This window comes from Balaenoptera acutorostrata, chromosome 20, assembly GCF_949987535.1.
Source record: "Balaenoptera acutorostrata chromosome 20, mBalAcu1.1, whole genome shotgun sequence".
Taxonomy (NCBI): Eukaryota; Metazoa; Chordata; class Mammalia; order Artiodactyla; family Balaenopteridae; genus Balaenoptera; species Balaenoptera acutorostrata.
This window is the reverse complement of record NC_080083.1, coordinates 15,448,397-15,473,063: the sequence shown is the minus strand read 5'-3', so window position 1 is coordinate 15,473,063 and position 24,667 is coordinate 15,448,397. Positions and strand designations below refer to the sequence as shown.

Below are 24,667 nucleotides of genomic sequence, written 5' to 3'. Positions count from 1 at the left end.
GCACCCCTGTTTTGGAAGGACACCTTATATCACACCAATCAAAAAAAGAAAAAAAAAGGCTCCCTATCTACAATGTGATGAGTTTTTGATGAATGTTTGCTTTGCTTCTTTACACTTAATGTTAATGTTAGGATTTTTCATGTGATAAGAATGGATGGAAAGGGGTCTTCCTTTCAAGAAGGCTAAACTATTCTGCACGGTGCCTGATCAGGTGGTGGCAACACCTTGATTGTCTTCCAGTCCTTTACCTGGCCGTCCCACAGGTGCCTCTCCCCTTCCTTTTTTGGCTTCTTTTCCTTCCTTCCCTCCAGGTCCCCGCTTCCCTCCTTCAGTGGCTGGATCAAGCTGACGAGGCCTTGGCTAAAGAGGGCAGAATCACAGAGCTCTCTGATGGGGTGACCAGGCCAAGGAGGTGGAGAATGCCTAGTTGTGGGTGCTGCTCCTGGGGTGGGGTGGGGGTGGGAGCCTTCAAGTGCCTTCTGAACTGGGGCAGACCACCTGGTGTGTATGTGTTGGGCGGGCGGCGGTGAGAACCTCTCGGTATAGGGGGCAGACCACCAGGTCCCATAGTCCACAGACACAGTGGGGCCATAGTGTGTGGGGTCTGGGGAGCATTCCACTTGGCCAGCATCTAAGCACTTTGTTGGAGCCCTCAGAGGAATAGCACCTAGGGCCCATGAAGAAGGTTAACATTGCCTATAGCAGTCAGCAAGAAGCGCGGCTGAAGGGGCTTGTAGTTTCAGAATTGTAATGCTGTGGACAAGACCACAAGGGTCACTATCCATCTGACCCAAGGTCATCTTATGGAGGTGGAGACCATCTCCTGACGGGGAGAGGAGGACCACTCAGCAGCCAGGGTCTGGGTGGGGTCACAGCCACGTAGAGACCAGTACAGCCTGTCCAAGCCTGAATTGCACACTTATGAATGGGTAAAATGATAATATTATGCTGTGTATATTTTACCAAAACAACCCAAAACAAAACAAAAACCGTGAGACTGGGTGGGATGACCAACAGAATGAGTGAGGATAGGAAAAAAAAATTCTGAGACCCAAACCTTGAGGCCCAAGTGTTTGGCACCATTGTGGCTCAAAATTATATTGACCTTGACCTATAATTTGAAAAACATTTTATATTACCTAAGCTTTTCTAATTTTTTTTCTATTTATTTGTCCCCAAAAGTCTTAATGAGAGTATGAAGTCTAGGGGACTTCCCTGGTGGTCCAGTGGTTAAGAATCTGCCTTCCAATGCAGGGGACAGGAGTTTGATCCCTGGTCAGGGTACTAAGATCCCACATGCCTCGGGGCAACTAAGCTGGTGCACCGCAGTTACTGACCCCACGGGCCACAACTAGAGAGAAGCCGGCGCGCCACAATGAAGAGCTCGCACGCCACCCATGCACCACAACTAAGACCCTGACGCAGCCAAAAACAAATAAATAAATATTTTTTAAAAAAGAGAGTATGAAGTCTAAGTACTCCTCTCTCTAATGATATCTCTGCCTCTTTTCAAGGATTCGGACTATGTTTTACGAAATATGATGGTCACAGGGCACCTGGGTCTAACAGAAGTCCACAGGAATCCCCCTATCATCTTTAGGAAGACTTGTATCTTCAGGTATGAGACATACCTCATGGTCTGTTTTGTTTGACTGCCAGCTTCTGCCTCTTATTAATATACACTGGCTCTCATTCTGATTGGGTTTTAAAGAAAAATTACTGCAGACCTTTGTCTGCCTGGGTCCTTTCCCCCTCAAGTCCTTTTTAAAACAGATTTCAATTTAGTGTTTTATTTTCTATAATTGTCCTGTAAACATGGAATTAACAAAAACCCACCATGGTTATGAAAAATACACCCACATCACTTAATCAGAGCTCATCCTCTTAATGTTAGCTAGCCTGTGGACTTGTATTTTTTATTTAAAGAAGACAGTCTGGGGCAAAGATGGGGAGGAGGCAAAGAATGTTGCCTTTAATAAGCCCCCAGTTCTAGATAACCTTGAATGCCTCTCACCTGTGGAACGCAAAGGCTATTAAACTGTGGACAGATGCAAAACAGATCTTAACTAGAATACATCTTTTGCAAAAGGGGACCACTGCTTCTTAGAGGGTCAGCATAGTTGAATAGGCGGTAACCTATCTCAGACTAGTAGGCTAATTTGACATTTAAGTACCTATGTTAATTCAGTTTTAGTTTGGCCTCATACCAGAATGTTCATTCAGTTTTAAGCTCTTTTCCATATAGTTATTCCTTGTGCTGGTCAAGAGTTTTACAGGAGTCCTTGTAACACCCAGACTTATAACCTCGGATTCCTGTGTGTAACTTAGAGCAGGTGCTTTCTGAGGAACTCTGTTGACCAAGAAGGCTTAGCATGATACCTCATTACTATGGTTATCATAAAGACGCAAAGTGATGGGGGCTTCCCTGGTGGCGCAGTGGTTGAGAATCTGCCTGCCAATGCAGGGGACACAGGTTTGAGCCCTGGCCTGGGAAGATCCCACATGTCGCGGAGCGACTAGGCCCGTGAGCCACAATTGCTGAGCCTACGCGTCTGGAGCCTGTGCTCTGCAACAAGAGAGGCCATGGTAGTGAGAGGCCCGCGCACCGCGATGAAGAGTGGCCCCCGCTTGCCGCAACTGGAGAAAGCCCTCGCACAGAAACGAAGACCCAACACAGCCATAAATAAATAAATAAATAAAATTAAAAAAAAAAAAAAAGAAAGACACAAAGTGATGGCTCAGCTGCAGCAAGGGGTAGGAATAGCAAAAGAAGGACATAACCTTCCCTATCATCATAGGATTGATGTTATGAACTATGTGTGCTTTTTTTTTTTTTTGGCCATGCCCTGCGGCATATGGGATCTTAGTTCCCCGACCAGGGATCTAACCCCTGTCCCCTGCAGTGGAAGCACGGAGTCCTAACCACTGGACCACGAGGGAATTCCCTAAACGTGCTTTTTGAGGCTATGCAAAGCACCAACATTTTTACAAATACCTCAAAGGCATGACATCTCAGTATCATGTAAGGACTTCCCTGATGGTCCAGTGGTTAAGACTCTGCGCTTCCACTGCAGGGGGCGGGGGTTTGATCCCTGGTTAAGGAAGTTCCTCATGCCAAAGTTCGGCCAAAAAAAAAAAAAAAAGATACACCCAATATCATGTAGATGGGGAGAGAGGGAAAGAGATAAAAAGAGATGCCTCACTAGAGAAAAAAGGAGCCACTACATTTCTATGAAAACCGCAGGTCCCTCACTGAAGCAGGTGCCCTGCCCAGATCCCTATGTACCTTCTGCCAGGGCCCAGGTCCTACTGCTAATGACTCACACTGTAACTTTCTCTGGAGGAGTGCCCTTGAGCAATGGGAACCTCTCACCAGGAGGTGCCTAAGAGTTCTGTAAACACCCTCTCCACACACAACCCAAGCAGCTTAGAGCTCTAATGACTGACAAAAGGCCTCTCCCCTGCCTCAAGGTGGAGCAGAGTCTGGGCACAATTTGCCTTCCATAGCTCCCCTTGGGATCAGACTGGGGCTAGAGTTCACCTGAAATCACATTCTTACTTAGCTCCTCCCCCTTGCCTATCCTGCTTTTCTCAGACCCTTACAGGTTTCTCCTGAGAGCACTCCCTCAATAAATCATTTGCACAGAGCATCCCTTTCTCAGGCTCTGCTTCTAGGACACCTGACCTAACACGCTCATTGTTCCTTCAGGCATTCAACCAATACTCATTGGACAATATTTAAACAAAAAACAAATACCCTCAGATAAGGATAAGTATATAGTAAAAACAATAAGGCAGAGTATTAGGGTGGAGCGAGACTCAGGTGCAGCTATTTTAGATTGTGGGGTCTGGGAGGGCTTCTCTGTGAGGAGCTGAGGGAGAGACCCCTGTGAACTCAAGGGGTGGAGTGGTCCAGGCAGACGAAACAGCAACAAGGGCTGGTGCGGTTGGAGTGTAGTAGGCACAAGAGAAGATGATTCAGTATGTTTGGGTGGAATGTTACAAACAGGCTGTTGTTTTATATCGTTATGCTTATTTGGTTTTGGTTTCAGAGATTTCCTCTTTAAGTGTACAGACAGTTCAGAAGTTGTTTTGGCCTCTGTCTGTGGAGAAAACCACATAGTAGTTCCACTTCGTGAGAGAACAGGAGAAGCTTTGGGAGTTCTCGATGTTAACATTGGCAGGAGTAAGATGTTGTTGTATCGAGAATTTAAAGATCTACAGAAAATGGCGAAGGTGATCCAAGTTGCCTGCAATGAAATACTGGGCGAATTATCTGGAGAAATAAAGAAAAACTATATCTTAGGTATTGTGCATGTGGCGACCTTCTGAATTCATGGATTTTAAAAGTTTTGGGGAAACCACAGACAATGCAATGCAGGATGCATTTTCTAAAATGAACTGCTGCAATATATAGATCTTTCCACATGGAGGATTTCCTTCTTGCAGTCTTGGGCTGATGCATATGGGCTATAAATTATAGCAAAGGGTAAGGAATCATGTTTTCTTGGCTAGAGTCATGGCTTTAGAACTGGAAGGACTCATAAAGGCAATATACAAGTAGCATTTATTGGGTTGGCCATAAAGGTCGTTTGGGTTTTTCTGTAACATCTTACGGAAAATCCCGAATGACCCTTTTGGCCAGCCCAATATTAAATGTCACATCATGTGTCAAGCACTTTAAATATATTATTTCAGTTAGTCCTTACCATAACTCTATGAGGTGAGTGGTGATTATTTCATTTTACAGATGAGGAAAGTAAAGTTCAGAGAAACAGCTTGCACCAAATCACATAGTTAACAAGTGGTGAAGGCTGGATTTGCACCCCAGTTTGGGTGCTCTTTTCACTACATTACACAGCACTAACTCATCGGAACATCTCATTTTACAGATAAAGAAGCTAAGGCCCGTCAAAATAAAAGTTCAATAGCAAGCTAGTGCACAGCCAAGAACAGGCCCCTGTCCTTACGTTTCCACATCCACTAGGCTACCTTAGCACAAAATCAGTTTGGGCAGAAAGGAGGGAAGAAGAAAGCATGGAAACCTTTGGCTGCCTAGAATGGAATGACCAGAATTAGTAGAGTAACACTCTGGTGGGGTAAAGCTGAAAGGTTTCTAGCCACTACACAGTGTGGGAGAAGAAGAAAAAAGAAAAGAAAATTCATGTTTTTTGAGCATCCACTATGTGTAAGACCTGGGGCTAAGCACTTTTACATATACCATCTCCTGTAATTCCCACAGCTCAACAGGGAAGTAGGGATCAGCTCTATTCTCACAGAAAATGAAAAGGAGGCTCAGAGAGACAGCAGAACCAATAAGGGGGAAAGTAGGTGTTCAAACCAAGATCTAACTCCAAAAAAGTTTTCACATTTCCTCAAAGCCTCTTCCTGTGAACTTCACCAGGTGTAATTCCATTTTTGCCTTTTGATTTCGTGACTAGAGAAACTGATTGTTTAAAACCATAGGATATGATCTTCTTTTTCCTGAAGACAAAAAAAAAGTTTTACTATATTATGTTCAGAATCCTATTAAAAAGTAGTGTGTGTACTGAACAACAATGTGGGATGTCACTCTATTATTCCAGAAACTGAAAATGTGGGAGAAGTCCAGCGGGCAGGCATTCTCTTCTTCCGAGTCATGCTGAAAGAGCTACAACAGTGCCTCCGGCTGCTTACCTCCATGGACTTTGTGTCACTGTTGCTCTATGATTATGATCCTCTGGCAGAGCCGAAATCACCAGACAGCCAGTCCCAGGAGTTGGAAGCCAACATAAAACTAGTACAAGACATCCTAAAAGGGATTATCTTGTTCTTTCATCCAGAATTGGAATTATCAAGTGACTTAGGAAATTGGGATCAGTGTAAACTGGTAAGTTTTTTTTTAAGTACACTTTATTGAAAAATATCCTACACAAGTTTAGATATACAAATCATAATTGCACAAATCCTAAGTATACAAAGGCAAGAATTTTTACACAATGAACATTTGTAACAGGCACCTAGATCAAGAAACAGAACATTAGTGGCATCCCCAAAGCCTTCCTTTGTACCCTCTCCCATCACCAGCTTCTCACACACACACACACGCACACTCACCTCGGGGTAACCAGAATCCTGACTTCTAACACCATAGACTGGTTTTGCCTGTTTTAAAGTGTATATAAATGGAATTATGTAAACTGATGAATTGGGCACTCTACTTCCACTTGTTGATGATTCCATAACTTTTGTTCTTTGTTCACAGTACGTTAACCAATACTTAGTCGAGCACATTTGTGACTTTGATCCAACTGCTAGGAAACTGAAGGTTAATTTAAAGCTCATTGATGAATATATCAGAGGTAAATTTCCACTTAATTATGGTCTAAATCTATACCAACAGCAACAAAACACAGTTGCAATCCAGAGACTTTTATTAGAATAAAGCAAGTAGCTCATACATTCAATTTTTAGAGGAAAATAGTTCTGATTATAGTCTTCTAAAAGGAGGGGCATTATCTATAATCTACTGCAATCCCCAAAGTGACTGTCTATGCCACACATATGAGAATTCAGAAGCACCTCTGTCTCCCACTTATTGACTACATGTTCATAATTCGCTAAAAAACAAAAGCAAATAGGGGCTGCAGTGAGACTAGGAGACAAGTATGTTAAGCAAAAAGGCAGCTATTATCTTTAGTTTCCATGAAGAACCGAAGAAAATAATAGATCATGAGTCTTTATAGACTAGTAATGTAGACTTTTTGGAGGAGGAGCATCAGCAGGAATCAAAGCAGTGAGGCTCCCAGGTTGGAAAAAGTGATGAGCTCTTTGACCACAGGGAACTGGTCACATATAAGGGTAAATATACATATACAAGCACACATTTCTCTATGTGTGTATATTACCCCACCAGAGACCTGAGGCCAGTTTTGTTTTGTTTTTTGCTGCTTGGCTTGTGGGATCTTAGTTCCCCGACCAGGGATCGAACCTAGGCCCTCGGCAGTGGAAGCACAGAGTCCTAACCACTGGACGGCCAGGGAATCCCCCTGAGGCCGTTTATATGAATGGAACAGTAAAGAGTGAACTTAAAAATTTGGCTCTTTTTTTTTTTTTAACTCATTTAAAAAACTAATCATTAATTGGAAAAATGGCTCTGTAGAAATCTCTTCACTAAGCCTATCCATCTCTTCCCCCATTCTCTTTGGAGACTCTGGACCAAGTCACAAGGGTTTCTGGACTTCTGTGACACCTATAGTAGGCAGAGAGGCTTGGAATCAGACTCCTAGGACAAGAGAAAGGAAAAGGCAACTCAGAGGAAGACAGCCACACTCTTCAGGCTGTCTGTGGCAGTGGAAGCACGTAGCACAGTGGAAGCACAAAGCAGTGAGCGAGGACGGGTGGATGAGAGAGAGAGATCTTCTGGCTTAGGAAGGAGAGATACTCCCAGAAGTTCGGGAGTGCTAGACACAAGATCCACATAAAAGTTAACATGAATTCATGTGGACCGAGAGTGGTGTGAGTAAAGATTAGAATTCCTGTTTGGAAGGTCTTCTGTGTGCCCTCAGGGCCATGAACTGATTCACAGAACCTCTGCATTCACAGGTGTTGCAGTTATCACTTCTAAGGTGCTGTTTAAGGAAAACAGTAACGGCAGCAAGAACAAAAACAAATACGTGTTCACTATATATTTGTATCACTGTACTTGGTCTATACTTGTTCACTGTTCACTGAGGACTTAAAACTCTAGAAGAAATGTTTTCTATGTCAGTGCCTAGTTGCTGCTCTTCCCTTTGGAGTAGATTTAGTCCCTGCCATGGGCCTGGCACTGCCCCATGTGTGACCCATTTGTCTAATTGATATTCTCCCTGAGTCCCTACTCCACTTTGGTCCCCATCCAACCTGCCAGCCCCTTGGCCTAGAGCCAGACCCTGCTGCCACTTGTGTCCCTTCAGGCTGATGCTCCCCTTCTTGGGCAAGGACTCAGGTACCCCCCAGTGTCCAGTCCCTCTGTCAGATAGGAGCTAGGGATGAGGAACGGGCCCCTCCCCTCTCCACCTTGAAGGCATGTTCAGGAATTGGCTCTCAGCCCTTAATAAAGGCATCGTCCATGGCATTGTACCAATGCTTCAAGGGAGTTTCTTCAGGCTCACCTCCGATTTGCCTATCAGAACTACCTCCTGTTGTCATATATAGCTCTTTTTTTTCAGGAAAACATGCAAATTTCTGTTTCCTTTGCTTGCCCCCACTTCGGACTGCGCTAGCTGATTCCTAAGCAGCCTTGATCTCCAATGCTCCCCACCACTTTCTTTTCCAACAGTGTCCTCAGGTGCCAGGAATTCCAACTGCAGTTAACAGAGCTGGATTCAGCCAGAAGCTAATATCCCCTAGGCTCCCCTACCACGACCACCAAACCTTTAGCATTACCACAGTCTCTGAAGCAATCAAGAAAGTTCATAGACCACCCAGGTACCAACCCTCTCTCCTTCAGATGCAATTGTATCAGGAAATTCTAAGCTCCTCATTTGGGGAAAGGAAAGAGAACTCTTGGGGCACCTTTCTGCTTGTGCCAGAAAAAGAGGAGTCTTCTGGCAGGGCACTCTGCTGCCCAAGTTTATCTGAGCCTTCTTCTAGAAGTAAGTAAGGCCCCTACTCAATGACTCCACCTAGCATGAAATGCCACCAATACCTATAGGTTCTGCCCAGGATGGGGAGGGACTTTTGGCATAGCTCCTAACTCACCAAACCTTCCAAACTGATGATTTTGCCAAGAAGACAGAGTCAGGGCTGGTGATGTGCCCACACTTTTTTAGGGCTTCTGCTTCCAACTCTCACTCCACTTCATCCTAGCTCTAGCGAGATCATACGGTATTTGTCTTTGTCTGACTCATTTCACTTAGCCTAATGCCCTGAAGTTTCATCCATGTTGTTGCAAATGGCAGGATTTCCTTATTTTTTATGACTGAACAATATTCCACTATATGTATATATCACATTTTCATTATTCATTCATCTGTCAGTGAACACCTAGGTTGTTCCCACGTCTTGGTTATTGTAAGTAACACTGCAGTGAACGTGAGGGGTGCAGATATCTCTTCAAGATAGTGATTTCATTTCCTTCAGATATATACCCAAAAATGGAATTGCTGGATCATATGGTAGTTCTATTTATAATGTTTTGAGAAAACTTCATATTGTTTTCCATAGTGACTGCACCAATTTACATTCCTACCAACTGTGCATAAGGGTTCTCTTTTCTCCACATCCTGGCCAGCACTTGTTATTTCTTGGGGTTTTTTTGTTTGTTTGTTTTTCGTTTTGGTAATAGCCATTCTAACAGTTGTGTTGTGATATCTCATCGTGGTTTTGATTTGCATTTCTAGAAAGGGTTATTTTATATTCTGGTGGAATTCCAGGCAGCTGTGTCCCACCTTTATATTGAGACAGTCATCTTTGAAGGAACGCTAGGCAGCTTTGTTCAGCAGGCTTGGCTTCCCAAGACTATGCCATTGCATGTGAATGTTGCTGACATACTTCCCTGTGGGGGACCCACTGACTCCAGTGACCACTCCTGGACAGCTGTGCATAGTGCATCGAAAGCCTGCTACCCTCTGTTACTCTGCCTAAAGTACTCACGTAGTTAGCCTTCTCTACCTGAAGACCCGTGACCTGACCACCTTGTAATGAATCTGTTCTCCTCACTCCATTTTGTACCTCTGATGCCCGCCTCCTGGCTTTTCTGTCCCATGTCCCCTTCCCAGTGGGTTTGGACAGACGTTTTCTACCAGGAAATGTTCTCAGACCTAGAGGTAAGAAGGGCTATCTCCCATTCCAAGTGTGACCAGAATCACTTTGCTGTCTAGAAACTGTGTTTCTGCAAGTAGCCATACTTCCGCCCCACACCTAAATCCAAGCGTCTATAGGTTCACAGACACTGGTCTCAGCAGGAGTTCCCCAGGCCCTCCACTTTTCCTGCGAGAGCCCCAGGGCTCCTCTTCCAAAGCAGCCACAGCCTCAGTGCTATCACCATCTATAAAGAAACTCACCAACTTCCTCCATAAAATACCACCATGATCCTCCAAGAATGACAATGGAGGGAGATGCTCTACCATCAGGGGGCAGGACTGCTGGACTCACAGCCCTGATTAACTTCTGTCCTCAAGATTCACCTTTCCCCGGGAGATCTTTCCCTAATTGCTATTGCCACCACCGTGGTGGCTCTACTGCGTGCTGTTCTCCATCTCTCTCCATTCCCGAAGTGGGGCAAGACTCTCTCCTTCACCTCCCACTGCACAGCTAAAGATCAGACAGGATTCTGCCAACCATCCAGAAGTAGCAAATACGAATACAGCACTGAACTGAATCTGCAAATGTGCCAGGTTCTTTTAAATGAGTCAGAACGAAATGGACAAGAAACCAAGAAAATTGTTTTGTCCTATTAATTTGGCTTGAATTTGGTTACAGTTCCCTACCACCTTTTCAAACCTAGTATTCTTGGATAGTGGTCTCTTCCAAGACTTGTTCCTACTTGTCGGAAAAGAGCTGCTATCACAGTTAGATCTGGGTTTAAGAGGGAGTCTAGAGTGTGATATTTATGAGTTGCTCACGAATTTCAGGCTCTAGAGGTAGAAACATCCATTCCGTTCTAGAATAGATTCCCTTGTCCTGAAAAGAACCGCTTAAAGGGCCCTTTTAGTTAAGATATGAGACAAGTACTCACACACTGTTCAGGAACTATTTTGGAATTTGGTAAAGACCTGGGGCCTAGATGCTTGCCCATTTCCCATGCATTTCCCTTCCAGTTTCAAGTCATCTGGGGGAAAAAAGAAAGAGAAAAATTAAATTAGCTATTTTCTTTCATTCCTTATCACTCCTTTTGATTTTAAATTTTGAAGTTTTCCAATAGTAGTTATTGAATTATGTGAAAAATGATTTTATTTGTCAGGGTAACATCCCATTGCTTTGATATCTGATAAAGGCTGTTGAAAATCAGTTTAATGAGAACATTTTTCTATTTAAGGCAAACATATTTTTCAAGTTCCTTTGTCACTCATTTTTTTCATTTCAGTGGATGTTAAAACAATCTTTTATCCCAAAAGGATTATAAAAATTATATCATACTTTTTATTAAAGTACTTTAAAAGGTCAAATAGAACTAAAAGCCTTCTAACAAAGAAGTCACTAGCCCATCCCTTTCCTCTCTTTTCCCCAGTTCCTCTCACCATGCAATTCTTTTTGACTCTTTTGACTGCTTCTTCTGTTGTTTTCAAATTTTCTATATTTCTAATATTATGCACTATTGCTATCTTTTGAGTCATTAATTTAAGCCTTGTCAAATGATTTTCTTCTTATAGATGAAAGTTTAGTTCTGTTATACCACAATTTTCTTACCCTGCCCTCCCAATGAAATTGTATTGCAATTTGGAGTTAAATCAAAATGCAATGTTTACATGATTTTGCCTATTCAGATATCCACAGCTGAGCATTGTAGCAAATTTTGATCATTCCTTTTTCACTTTTTGTTTTTCCTGAAGTAAATAATTGCCTTTTATTTTTTTAATTGCTTAGTTTTCTTTGTACTTCATAACTATTCTCACCCCTTCCATTTGTCTCTCCATATTTTTGATTTCCCAAAAAGTCAGTTTTACCAGGTAATTTTTGTTGGTTTCAATTTCTTTTTTTCTTGAAGCCATCCTTTCTAGAGATCTTAATTTTCTTTGAATCTGGGGCCTTCCCCCACCCCAGATCTGCTCCTTAGCTGCCTTCCTGAAATTCATTTTGCTGCCGTCAGAGGCATTTACTTTGCCGTTCTCTTGGTTCATTCTTCCTTGATCTACTCCCATGTTTTGAGGTAGCATATCTCTAGTAGTTTCCTGAGCACTAGTGCATGAATGGTAAATTTTTTGAGACTTTTCATGTCTGAAGATGTTTTTATTCAACTGTCACATTTGATTTGCAGTTTGCTAAGAAGTGTAATTTTAAAGACATTGCCCCATTGTCTTTTTTTTTTTTTTTTTTTTTAGCTGCGTTGGGTCTTCGTTGCTGCGCACGGGCTTTCTCTAGTTGCAGTGAGCGGGGGCTACTCTTCATTGCAGTGTGTGGGCTTCTCACTGCGGTGGCTTCTCTTGTCGCGGAGCATGGGCTTTAGGCACGCGGGCCTGAGTAGTTGTGGCACGCGGGCTCAGTAGTTGTGGTGCACAGGTTTAGTTGCTCCGAGGCATGTGGCATCTTCCCGGACCAGGGCTCAAACCCATGTCCCCTGCATTGGCTGGCGGATTCTTAACCACTGCGCCACCAGAGAAGTCCTCCATTGTCTTTTTTTAGAAATTGAGATATAATTCACATACCACAGATTTCACTCTTTTGAAGTATACCATTTAGTGGTTTTTAGTATGTTCACCAGGTTGTGCAATCATCACCACTATCTAATTTTAGAACATTTTCATCACTTTAGAAAGAAACCTGGTACCCATTAGCAGTCACTCTCCTTTGCCCCTCCCCACCCCAGCCCTTGGCAACCACTAATCTACTTTCAGTCTCTATAGATTTGCCTATTCTGGACATTTCATATAAATGGAATCATACAATAGGTGGCTTTTGTATGTGGCTTCTTTCACTTAGCATAATGTTTCAAGGTTCATCTATGTCCAAGCATGTACCAGTACTTCATTACTTTCTTATAGCTGAATAATAGTCTATTATAAGGATATACCACATTGTATTTATCCATTTATCAGTCAGTGGACATGTGGGTTGTTTCTACTTTTTGGCTATTATAAATAATACTGCTATGAGTATTTGTTTACAAGTTTTTGTGTGAGTATATGTTTTCAGTTCTCTTGATACATAACTAGGAGTGGAATTGCTGGGTCATATGGAAACTCTATGGTCAACTTCTTGAGGAAATGGCTCCATTGTTAGAAGAAACTTGGAAACTTCCAAGCTTGCTGTTGAAAAGAAGTCTGAAGCCTTTCTGATTCTGCGCATGTAACTTTCTGATTCTGTGCATGTTTTGTTTTGTTTCTCTCCAGAAGCTATAGAATTACTCCTTTATCTCCAAGACTGTGAAATTTCATCATGCTATGTCTTGATGTGGGTCTGTTTTCATCCATTGATCTGAGCACTCACTGGGCCTTTTCAATTGTGAAACACAGGTCCTTAAGTCCTGATGATTTCCTTCATGGCATCAAGGCTGCTACTTACGGCTGTGCAGTCTGTGCACTGCACAAATGTGCCCTGCTGAGGATGGTGGGGGCTGAAATCTAACCAGAATTCCATTCACTAAACTGTGTGCTTCAGCTTAAGGCTACATCTGCTTGGAGGAGGGGTATCTCTTTCCTCACACCTTTTTCTTTCTTTTTTTTTTAACTTTTAATTTTATATTGGAGTATAGCCAATTAACAGTGTTGTGATAGTTTCAGGTGCACAGCAAGGCGACTCAACCATACATATACATGTATCCATTCTCCCCCAGACTCCCTCCCATCCAGGCTGCCACATAACATTGAGCAGAGTTCCCTGTGCTATATACAGTAGATCATACACCTTTTTCTGCTCAGCAAGCCATGTGCTTATAGAGTATATTCATCCATGGTAGGTGTCTTTTTCTTATTTACACAAAAATGACCTAGAGGTTAGTGGAGGCCCTACCCTCCCTTTTCTGTGTTCCCTCTTTGGAACTCCTCCTATTATTCAGACATGGGATCTCCTAGATTCAGCCTCAAAAATCCCTGCATTTTCTGTCCTATTTTCCATCTTTTTGTCTTTTTAACTTTCTGAGACATTCTCTCAACTTTTAATCCTATTGAATTTTTTTCTTTTAATTTATTTATTTATTCATTTATTTTTGGCTGTGTTGGGTCTTCGTTTCTGTGCGAGGGCTTTCTATAGTTGTGGCAAGCGGGGTCCACTCTTCATCGCGGTGCGCGGGCCTCTAACTATCGCGGCCTCTCTTGTTGCAGAGCACAAGCTCCAGATGCGCAGGCTCAGCAGTTGTGGCTCACGGGCCCAGTTGCTCCGCAGCATGTGGGATCTTCCCAGACCAGGGCTCGAACCCGTGTCCCCTGCATTGGCAGGCAGATTCTCAACCACTGCACCACCAGGGAAGCCCCCCTATTGAATTTTTGTTTCTGCGCATTTTAATGTTTGAGAGCTTTTGTTGCTCTTGTTCTCTAAATATTTGCTTTCTACAACATCTTGTTCATATTTCATGAATGCAATGTCTTATCTCACTGCGAGTATTAATGGTAAGTATTTTTTGAAGTTTTCTTCTCCCTGTTGTTTCTCATCTTTCTGGTTTAGCGTTTTGGTCTCTGTATCTCATCTTCTCTACGTCACACCACTGGGCAACCTTCCTTCCCCAACCCTAGAAATTTATTCCTCAGAGAGGGTAACCTAGAAGGTCTCTGGACTGGGGGACATCAGACACAACTGAGAGGGAGAGTACCAGAGTGAAAACAGGGAGAGTATGAGTGTGTTTACTGAACGCAAAGACCCCTGTAGGCTTCCCACACTAAGCTCCAAACAAAAAGGAGCAAACAACTGATACCTGTGCCATTGGAATACAAGAAAAATATCGTTCAACTTTTATTTGTAATGGTTTTATCACATCAACAGCGAGTTTCTATTTTTTGTTTAAAAGTGTTTTAAAATAATTTAATTTAAATAAACAGTAAAGGGACTTCCCTGGTGGCACAGTGGTTAAGAATCCACCTGCCAATTCAGGGGACACGGGTTCGAGCCCTGCTCCAGGAAGATCCCACAGGCTGCAGAGCAACTAAGCCCATGCGCCACAACGACTGAGCCTGTGCTCTAGAGCTCGCGAGCCACAACTACTGAACCCACGTGCCACAACTACTGAAGCCCGCGCCTAGAGCCCGTGCTCTGCAACAAGAGAAGCCACTGCAGTGAGAAACCCGCGCACCGCAACGAAGAGTAGCCCCCGCTCGCCACAACTAGAGAAAGCCCGCATGCAGCAACAAAGACCCAATGCAACCAAAAATTTTTTAAAAAGATACACTGCTTGCTGATCTTGGGTTAGTTTTTAGTCGAAGCAGTTACACTTTAACTTTTGGACTTGAAGCTTAAGAACTTCATTCTTTTTTGCTTCGCATATCTTTCTAATTGTCTATCATTCCCAAAGGATTTACCTTAATCCAGTGTTAAAGCAGAGATCCATAAATGGAATTTTAATTATAAATATCCTATAATACCCCAATGTTTTCAGCAGAATGAATTCCCTATGTAATTAAAAGTTTGATTAAGCTAGACCCTACAAAAATACCATAAAATATTTCTGAATTAATAGGTTCATAAACAGAGATTCAAAGTTTGACCCAGCAAGTTTTTAAACTCAGATATATTCAAATAATTTACTATATCCTTTACAAAGGAAGAATTACTAAATCTATGCGCATTGGAGCTCTGCTGAACTGCAGCGATCTGGCGTCTATCCACCACAAGAGGGCAGTAACACTCAACCGTTGTTACTGGGAACCCAGCCGACCGATGGAGGCTTCATTAGAGAAATCATTAGAGCCAGTTGTTAAGGCATCAATCTCTCATTGAAACGGGGCAGGGAAACAGGAACCTCCACCCAGACAGGTTCGGAGCTTCTGTCCTCGGTAATAGTAAAACAGGAAATAAGCAACAGGGGCTTGTGAAAGGGAGCGACCTCGCTCACCATCCTCATATCCTTGAATCACCATGGAGATGGCTGATTAGCTTAATAATGGCTGCAGATAGGGGTCTGATCATTTGGATGTCGGATAAGAACACTGGCAGGCGTCAATGCAACAGGGCTGTTAATGGGGATCTGGAAAAGGCAGAATAAAGGCTGTGGGGAGTAGCAGAGCTGTTATATCTCAGAAAATTAGTTAGGACTGGTTTTAGGAGTGTTCTAGAGTGAACTTTTATTTAATTTAGATTCATAACATTGGAACATTATGATAATCAAAGTCATCTTTGCAGCCTATAGCATTAACTTTTAAAGCTTCCAGGAAGCTAATTAATACAAAAAGGGATCAATTATAACAAATGCATCTCAATATTTTAAGTATGCATGTTCTTGGTCTAGTATTACCCATAATGTGATATGAATCAGGTATTTTTAATGTGCTCTCATGACCAGCATCTGTTTTAATTTTTATTCATAATTGTCTCTAATGTTACTGAAAAGACTTAGTATTTGAAAAGCCTAACTTAATTATTCCACGATTTAATGTTGTTTCAATCAACATTTATTAAACACCTACAACTGAGAGAAGACAGTACCTCTGTGTGTGTGCGTGCATGTGTTAAAACAGAATTTTAGAAAATTGTACCGACGTGTTTTAAAGTGAGCTTCAAATAAAAATGAGACGAGTATGTTTTCCATATTTTATGTGCCTTTCCTGTCCCACATTGTACCTTTTGTGGTAGTGATGCCTTCAAAACTATAGAAAGTCTAAGCCTAATTCAGGGAAATTTGTTCCTTCATGTTGATAGAAGATAGGGAAATAATATATGTTCTGTTTTGTCATCCTAATAGATATCCATAAGTGACATAATTGTCAGTGTTGTTAATGAGCTACTGTATAGAAGACAACATTTAAAACCTCTTATTCAATTATAAGTATCACTTAATAGTTTGATTCAACTCAAATCAGCAAACATTTATTGGGTTAGGAACTGTATTAGACACTAGAAGTAACAAAAATGAGTAAAACATAGACCTGAGGGTAGAAGGCACCTGAAAGAAGGAAGGTAATTAACATTTTTTTGAGCAACTACTCTGTGACAGATTTTTGCATATCTTTTCTCATTAATCCTCATAGCAATTCTGAGTTATCTCTGTTTTTTGGAAGAAGAAACAGGCTCAGAGCAATTAAGTGACTTTTTTCAAGGTCACAAAACTAGTTGGGGTACAGCCAAGATTAGAACTCAGATCCTTTCAACTTTAAAGTATATTCTCTTTCCATTGGACCATTCTATCTGAATATTAGTCACTGACTGACTCCTGGGAAAAAGTAACTTTTACGAATGGCAACTTAATAGTTAGCAGTCTAACAAATGAAATGTTTTGGTGTGCAGTGATTTTATGTTTAAAAATAGTTTTTAATTAGGAAATATTTCAAACACAGAAGTTAGAGACTAACACCTGTGTAGTCATTATGGAGCCATATTCTATATCCAACCTTAACATTATGCGTGGTTGAGTCAGACTTTCTTAAAGAAAGAAAACATTATAGGAACAGTTGAGACTTTGTATACCCCTCCCTGACCCCATTCTCTTCTCTTCCTCCCTAGAGCTAATATTATTATGAATTTGGTGTTTATCAGTTTCATCATGATTTCTTACTTTTACTACATGCCTATGAATCCATAAACAATATAATATTATTTTTCAGGTTTTAAAATTGTTTTTAACTATATCCAAAAGAACATACTATTCTACAACTTATTGTTCTCAACAGTATGTTTTTGAGATTTATCGACAATGATATATGTAGCTCTAGTTCTTTAATTGTTAAATGCTGTGTAGTATTCCATTATATGAATATAAGGAAATTTATTTATCCATTTTCCTGTAATTACATATTTAAACAAGATTCTGCTATGGTTTTGACTCAAAATATATCTAATGAACTTTTGTCATAATTTATATTTTATATTTTAGTATTAAAATATATTTTAGTAATAAAAGTACAAAACTATTCACACTTTTTTTTTTTTTCTTGGTGCAGATCATTCTCGAATTGAAGTATGGAAATTTGGTAATACTGCTATCGAATACTTATACCACTGGGCACACATCTGTTCAGCTCTTATGAAGCTGAACAAAAAAATAAATAGTGCCATTTCACCCCCATTGCCATCCAAGACTAACTCCTATGTGTATGCAAAAATGCCAGAGGGAAGCTTGCTAGGGAAATGCTAATGGAATTGCTACTGTATTTAGGGTATTTTTGTCATGTTCAATTTTGTTAACTATAAAATATTTTCATTTGGAGAGGAGTGCCACATAAACATATTCTTCTCCTAGACATTTATCTCAGCGCTTTATAAAACCAAAAGTGCTACCTAAGGAGAAATTTGATCTAAAAAATATCCAGTTAAGGTAGCCATAACCAAATGTATGTTATAGAATATATTTTAAAGTTTCCTTTTAGTTTTAGCATTGTATCTGGCATGGGACTATTATGGTTCATTGGGCAGAGTTATTTTAATTTTTTTAAGGTACAAGTGAAGAAAGACTGAGGATTTAGAAAAACTGGCAATTTTTACATCAAAAGAGCACCAAGTAATAAAGATTTTAAGAGATGGACTGGGAATTGTTTTTTTAATTTTTGAAAGACTTATATGAGCACCACTTCCTCCCCATCCCCATCTCCACCCCCCACCCCTACTTACCTTAACAACTTAAAAGTTATTTCAATGAATAGAAATTCTGGGAAAATGTTTGTCCATGACTTACGGAAAAAAGAAAACACTTTTTTTAAATAACAAAATCCTCTCAAGTTCAAGAACTGCAAAAAGAATTTATATTTATTTAAAGCTTCTTACTACAGCAAACTTTACTGCTCTTTTGTGAGATTTCATCTTTGCAATAAGATATCTGATGACAGAGTCCATTTTTAATAAAATTTTGGGAAATTAAACTTCATTTTCTTTATTTGGTTGACAAAATGTGATGTGTTCCAAACATCTTATATTTTGAGATTGGAGGTCCCTTTTTAACCTTTTCTGATAAGATGGCAGTGTTATTACCAGTCCTCATCTCTTGGATGATCGCATGCCCAGTTTTAACCTAAAAGCCTGTTTCATATTTGGAAGTGGTCTTTTCAGGGCATTTGCAGCAACATTTCTAGGAACAATGTTCTTGAAGATATTAAACTGATAGCCACATATCGTGATGGCTTCAGATCAAGCTTATAAAGAGTCCACTGTGAATACAAATGGCATTTTAGGCAGCAAGGAGGGGAAATTTTTGCAGACTGCCACCTGTTTAACCATTATCATGGGAGTTAACTAAATGGCATCCAGGTTAATGATAAATTATCACACACTTGCATGGCATTTTAACTTTTTTGAAGTATCAGCATTTTCACATACTAGCTCATTTGATCCTCCTCATAACATGTAAGGTGGCAGTCTCGATATTACAATACTATGCCCATTTTATAACCAAGGAAATAGGCTCAAAGAGTGAGTTATTTAGGTCACAATAGCTAGTAAGAGGCACCCACATGTCCTAATTTCTGTTTTATTGCTCTTGCCAGCATTCCAGACATCTCACCAACACTTTCCAGACTTTACTAGGCTAAAGACTATGCTATTAGTCTTTTGGAAACTACTTTAAAATTAAGCAACCAACAGGGTTGAATTTATCTAACTATCGTTCAAGTAAAATCCTATCCCTTAACACCAGGAGTTTACTCTTTTAGTGAAGAGGATGTTATGTATACTTGACAAAAATTTAGATGTAGGTTTATATTTAAACCTATTTATTTGACTCAATAGATTTATTGATTTATTTGTATTTACATATACTTCAGAAGCTTAGACTTGATTAATTGGATTTTTTTTTTTTTTTTTTTTTTTTTCGGAATGCTCTTGGTGCCCGCAGGTCCTGAGGGATGAGTTTTATGACTTTTTTTTTTTTTTTAATTTTATAGCTACTTTATTTATTTCTTTCTTTATTTTTGGCTGTGTTGGGTCTTCGGTTCGTGCGAGGGCTTTCTCTAGTTACGGCAAGTGGGGGCCACTCTTCATCGCGGTGCAGGGACCGCTCTTCATCGCGGTGCGCGGGCCTCTCACTATCGCGGCCCCTCCCGTTGCGGGGCACAGGCTCCAGACGCGCAGGCTCAGTAGTTGTGGCTCACGGGCCCAGCTGCTCCGTGGCATGTGGGATCTTCCCAGACCAGGGCTCGAACCCGTGTCCCCTGCATTAGCAGGCAGATTCTCAACCACTGCGCCACCAGGGAAGCCAATTGGATTTTTTATTAGCTCTTTCTCCATAGTTTATAGGTAACAATGACACTGCGTGGTGTAGACCATCCAGACCACTTTCCTTTATAATTATAGCTTTCCATGGTCCAGAAACAACGTAAGATTTCAAGACAATGATATTGGAATCTCAGAAAAGCTCCTATCGGCTCTTTTAACAGCTTTATTGAAATATAACACATATATTATACAATTCACATACTTAATGAAAATGCTTTTTAGTATATTCACAAAATTGTGCAACCATTTACAACAATCAATTTCAGAACATTTTCATCACCCCCATAAAAACTCCATACCTATTAGCAATCACTCCCCATTTTTCCCCACCCCAGCCCTAGGGAACTACTAACCTTGCTTTCTCTATGGGTTTGCCTGTTCTGGATATTTTATATAAAAGGAATCATACATTATGTGGTCTTTTGTGACTGACTTCCCATTCCTTCATAATCTAAATGTGATGAGGCAACCAGCTGCCCTTAACTTCCACAGACATCCCCAATCTACGGACTCAGAAGACCCTCTGCAGGTAATTTAGGGAATTTTCATTCCTCTTCTGTAAGGTTTTATGCAATGCCACTCCCACCTAACCCCACCCTACATCCTCAACTCTATGTTCCTACTCTCCCTTCCATGACCTTATTATAAAGACTTCTCAGCAGGCAAGATCAATTAATTAAATATGGCCTATGTCTTTCTCTGTAGGCATTGTAATTCCTCTTGGTGGGTGTTCCATCTCCTAGTCATTAACCATATTTTACCTCTCCTCAACCTACTGCCTGAGCTTAAAGGCAATGGGAGAATACAGAAGCTTGCATTATATAGGATATCGAGCTGGATAACTTTGTGTAACTAATTCCCCATCCAGTCTCCATAAGTAAGAGGCAGACAGCCCAGGCAGGAGGCTTTATTTTTACCCTTTATCGATTCTTTTTATTTTAAGCAAAGTAACACATGCTCATAGTTTAAAGAGTCCTTCTGTCATACAAGGGCTATCAAGACCAGAGCATTTCCCAGCTCAACCTCACCCCTATTTTCCTTGTTTCTGAGTCACCTACTTTCAGTTCTTTTATCTCAGGAGTTAATAAACAGCCCACAAGCTAAATCTGGCTAGTTGCCTGTCATGATAAAGTTTTGTTGGAAAAGCCATGCCCATATTGTCTATGACTGCTTTCATACCACTGGGCAGAGCTGAGTAGCTGCCACAGAGACTTATGACCCATAAAGCCTAAATATTTACTATCTAACCCTTTGCTTAAAAAGTTTGCCAACCCCTATTCTGGCTGTAGTTTTGACATGTGCCTCCATATTGCAAAATAACACGCTGTGTGGCTACTTTTTTTGTTTTTTCCTGAATTAGGCAATATTTATTAACCTCCCAGTATGCAATACAAAGATTTAGCTCCTTCCCCAGTGTGTGCATCCACACACACACAAACACATACAATTTCCCACTCCTTCCTTCTTCCCAATATAATTACATAGTAATTTAGATCAGAATAGCTGGATATTCAGTGTTTGCATTATCATGATCATGTATGCTATTTAGGGCTTAGCTATTTAGTAAGTTACAATTATTTTCCTTTCCTGAACATCTTTTTGCTTTCCCTGGCGTTCATGTCAAAAGAAAACTTTTGGAGTGGCTGGAGTGACTATAAAGATATCAGACAAAGTAGATTTCAGAGCAAAGAATATTACTGTGATAAAGAAGGTCATTCCATAATGAAAAAAGGGTCAATTAATTAAAAAGACACAAAAATCTTAAATAGTTACACACCTAACAACATAGTTCCAAAATACACACAGCAAAAACTAATAGGACTGCAGGTCCATGGAGAACAGAAGTAGATTACTGGTTGCCTACTGTTGCGGGGGCGGTAAATGGGAGTGACTAATGGGTACATGGTTTTTTTTCTGGGTATTGAAAGTATCCTAAAATTGCTTGTGATGATGGTAGCACAACTCTCTGAATATATTAAAAACCATTGAATTGTACGGTTTTGTTTTGTTTTAATTTTTTTTTTTGGCTGCATGGCATGGCGTACGGGATCTTAGTTCCCGTACCAGGTATTGAACCCATGCCCCCTGCAGTGGAAGCGTGGAGCCTTAACCACTGGACCGCCAGGGAAGTCCTGAATTGTATGCTTTAAACGGGTGAATTGCATCGTATGTGAATAATGTCTCAATAAAGCTGTTTAAAAAAAAGATGTTTATACTAAATAGAAATCTGGTTCTACACAAAGATATGGAGACAGTGGAAATGGTAAATATGTGAATAAACATAATATTTTTCTTTTCTTTTTACATTGACCTATTTATTATATAAGGGATATGATAAAGTATACATATAAACAACCAGATAGAGATACATAGGTAAGGTCAGGAAGGGCACTTCTGTCCTCATGAAGTTGGGGTGTACCACCCTCTGGGCAGGTGGATATGTTCACCAACCTGGAAGCTCTTAGAATTCCATACTTTTGGGTTGTTTATGGAGGCTTCATTATGTAGGCATGATGGATCATTAATTTAGTTTAAAACCTCTCTCTTCTTCCCGGAGGATGGGAGGTGGGGTAGAAAGTTCCAAGCTTCTAATTATAGTGTGGTCTCTCTGGTGACTAGCCCCCATGCTGATGCTATCCAGAAGCCCACCAAGAGTTACCTCATTGGAACAAAATAATCCCTATCACCCAGGGAACCAGGAACTAGGGTCAAAGACCAAGTATCAAAACAACAGTTGCTCTTAGTGCTCTAATTACTCAGGAAATCACAAAGGTTAGGAGCTCTGTACCGGGAATCTGGGGCAGAAACCAATATATGTGTCTAAATATGTATATATATTTTTTCCCTCTTATTTCACTGTGCCCCAAGCAGATTTCATATTTGGCTTCTATCTAGCCTTACCCTAATCACTTTGGGGGAAAAAAAGACATTCAGCATATTCCTATATGAAAAGCTATATAATTCCTTTAATAATATATCTCAGCATTAATTCATTTAGAAGAGTGGATCTCAAAATGTGGTCTGTGGACTCCCAAGGTCCCTAAAACACTTTTGGGATTTTCCAGGTCAAAACTATATTTCTAACAATATTATGACATCATTTGCCTTTTTCACTCATCCTCACACCAGTGTGCAGTTGAACTTTCCAGAGGCTTCATGATGTGTGATGATGTCATCGTTCTGACAGCTAATAGAACGTGTGCCTGTGGATTCTTTTGCGTTTTCTTTCAACTTTATTTCTTCCAGTTTTATTAAGATATAATTAACATACAGCACTGTATAAGTTTATGGTGTACAGCATAATAATTTGACTTACATACATCATGAAATGATTACAGTAAATTTAGTGAACATCCATCATTTCATATAGATACAAAAGAAAAAGAAAAAATATTTTTCCTTGTGATGAGAACTCTTAGGATTTACCCTCTTAACAACTTTCATATATAACATACAGCAATGTCAACTTTATTAATCATGTTGTACATTACATCCTAATACTTTATCTTATAACTGGAAGTTTGTACCCTTTGACCATCCAATTCCTCCTCCCACTACCCCACCCCTTCCTGCTAAAAAGAAAAAAAAAAAAAGAAATCTGGATCTTCACAAAGATACGCAGCCACGGGAAATGGTAAATATGTGGATAAACATAACATTTTTCTTATTTAAAAATATTTTTAAAAGATAATTGACTGTTTAAAGCAAAAATGATAATTTATTGTGCATTTATAACATAGGTAGAAGTAAAATGTGTGACAAATATAGCACAAAGTCTCAGAGAGGGAAAATGGAACTATACTTTTATAAAGTTTTTATACTATACAGAAAGTGCTTTATTCTTACTTTAAGGTAGACTGTGATAAGTTAAAGATGTGTACCAGAAACCCTAAAGCAAAACCTTAAAAAAAAAAAAGCAAAGTATGGTCAATAAGCCAACAAAGAAGTTGAAGCATAAAAATCTGAAGCAGAGTCATAAAAATTTATTGATTAATTCAAAAGGGCAGGGGAAGGTGGAGGGGGGAGTACAAAGAACAGATAGGAAAAAGAGAAAACAAATTGCAACTATACTAATAACTGCTTTAATGAAAATGTTCTAAATACCCACGTTAAGAGAAAGAAATTGCCAGACTGGATAAAAAAGCAAGACCCAACTATATGCTATCAACAAGAGAACCACTTTAAATATAAAGACACAAACTAATTAAAATAGGTTAAAAGTAAAAGGATGGGAAAAGATACACTATGCTAACAATGCTGGTTATATTAATATCAGATAAAGTAGATAAAAATAAATAAAAAAATAAAGAGGATCATTTCTTAATGGTATAGGGGTCAATGTAAGAGGACATAACAATCCTACATGTTTATATATCTAATAACAAAACTTCAAAATACATGAAACAAAACATGACAGGAGTAAAAAGAGAAATACACAAATCCACAATTACAGCTGGAGATTTTAACATTCTTCTGTCGGTAATTCGAAAGATCTCTTTGCTGTTACTAGTTTGGAAGGGGCCGAGAATGAGTGGGTCCACAGGTGAAATGTGACTAGCATTTTAAAAAAAGTATCATATATAATTTTACTTCCTATACCCAGTGGTACCACGGTATTTTATTAATCATTTCTGTCCTATAATGAGATACTTAGCGTATAGATTTTCATCTTCTGCCAAATTACCCTGAGCCAGGTATATTC

At 40.2% G+C, this 24,667-nt stretch overlaps 1 protein-coding gene across 1 annotated transcript in view; it reads left to right on the top strand.

The window, feature by feature from the left end:
- The window catches only part of EFCAB5 (EF-hand calcium binding domain 5), a 113,874-nt gene extending 107,039 nt beyond the window's left edge, over positions 1 to 6,835 (top strand). The window contains exons 20-23 of the mRNA XM_057536276.1: positions 1,515 to 1,618; positions 4,053 to 4,306; positions 5,586 to 5,869; positions 6,245 to 6,835. Coding sequence (XP_057392259.1) covers positions 1,515 to 1,618; positions 4,053 to 4,306; positions 5,586 to 5,869; positions 6,245 to 6,424 — 822 coding nt within the window. The 3' untranslated portion in view covers positions 6,425 to 6,835. The remainder of the gene's footprint in view (positions 1 to 1,514; positions 1,619 to 4,052; positions 4,307 to 5,585; positions 5,870 to 6,244) is intronic.
- Positions 6,836 to 24,667: the final 17,832 nt, after the last annotated feature.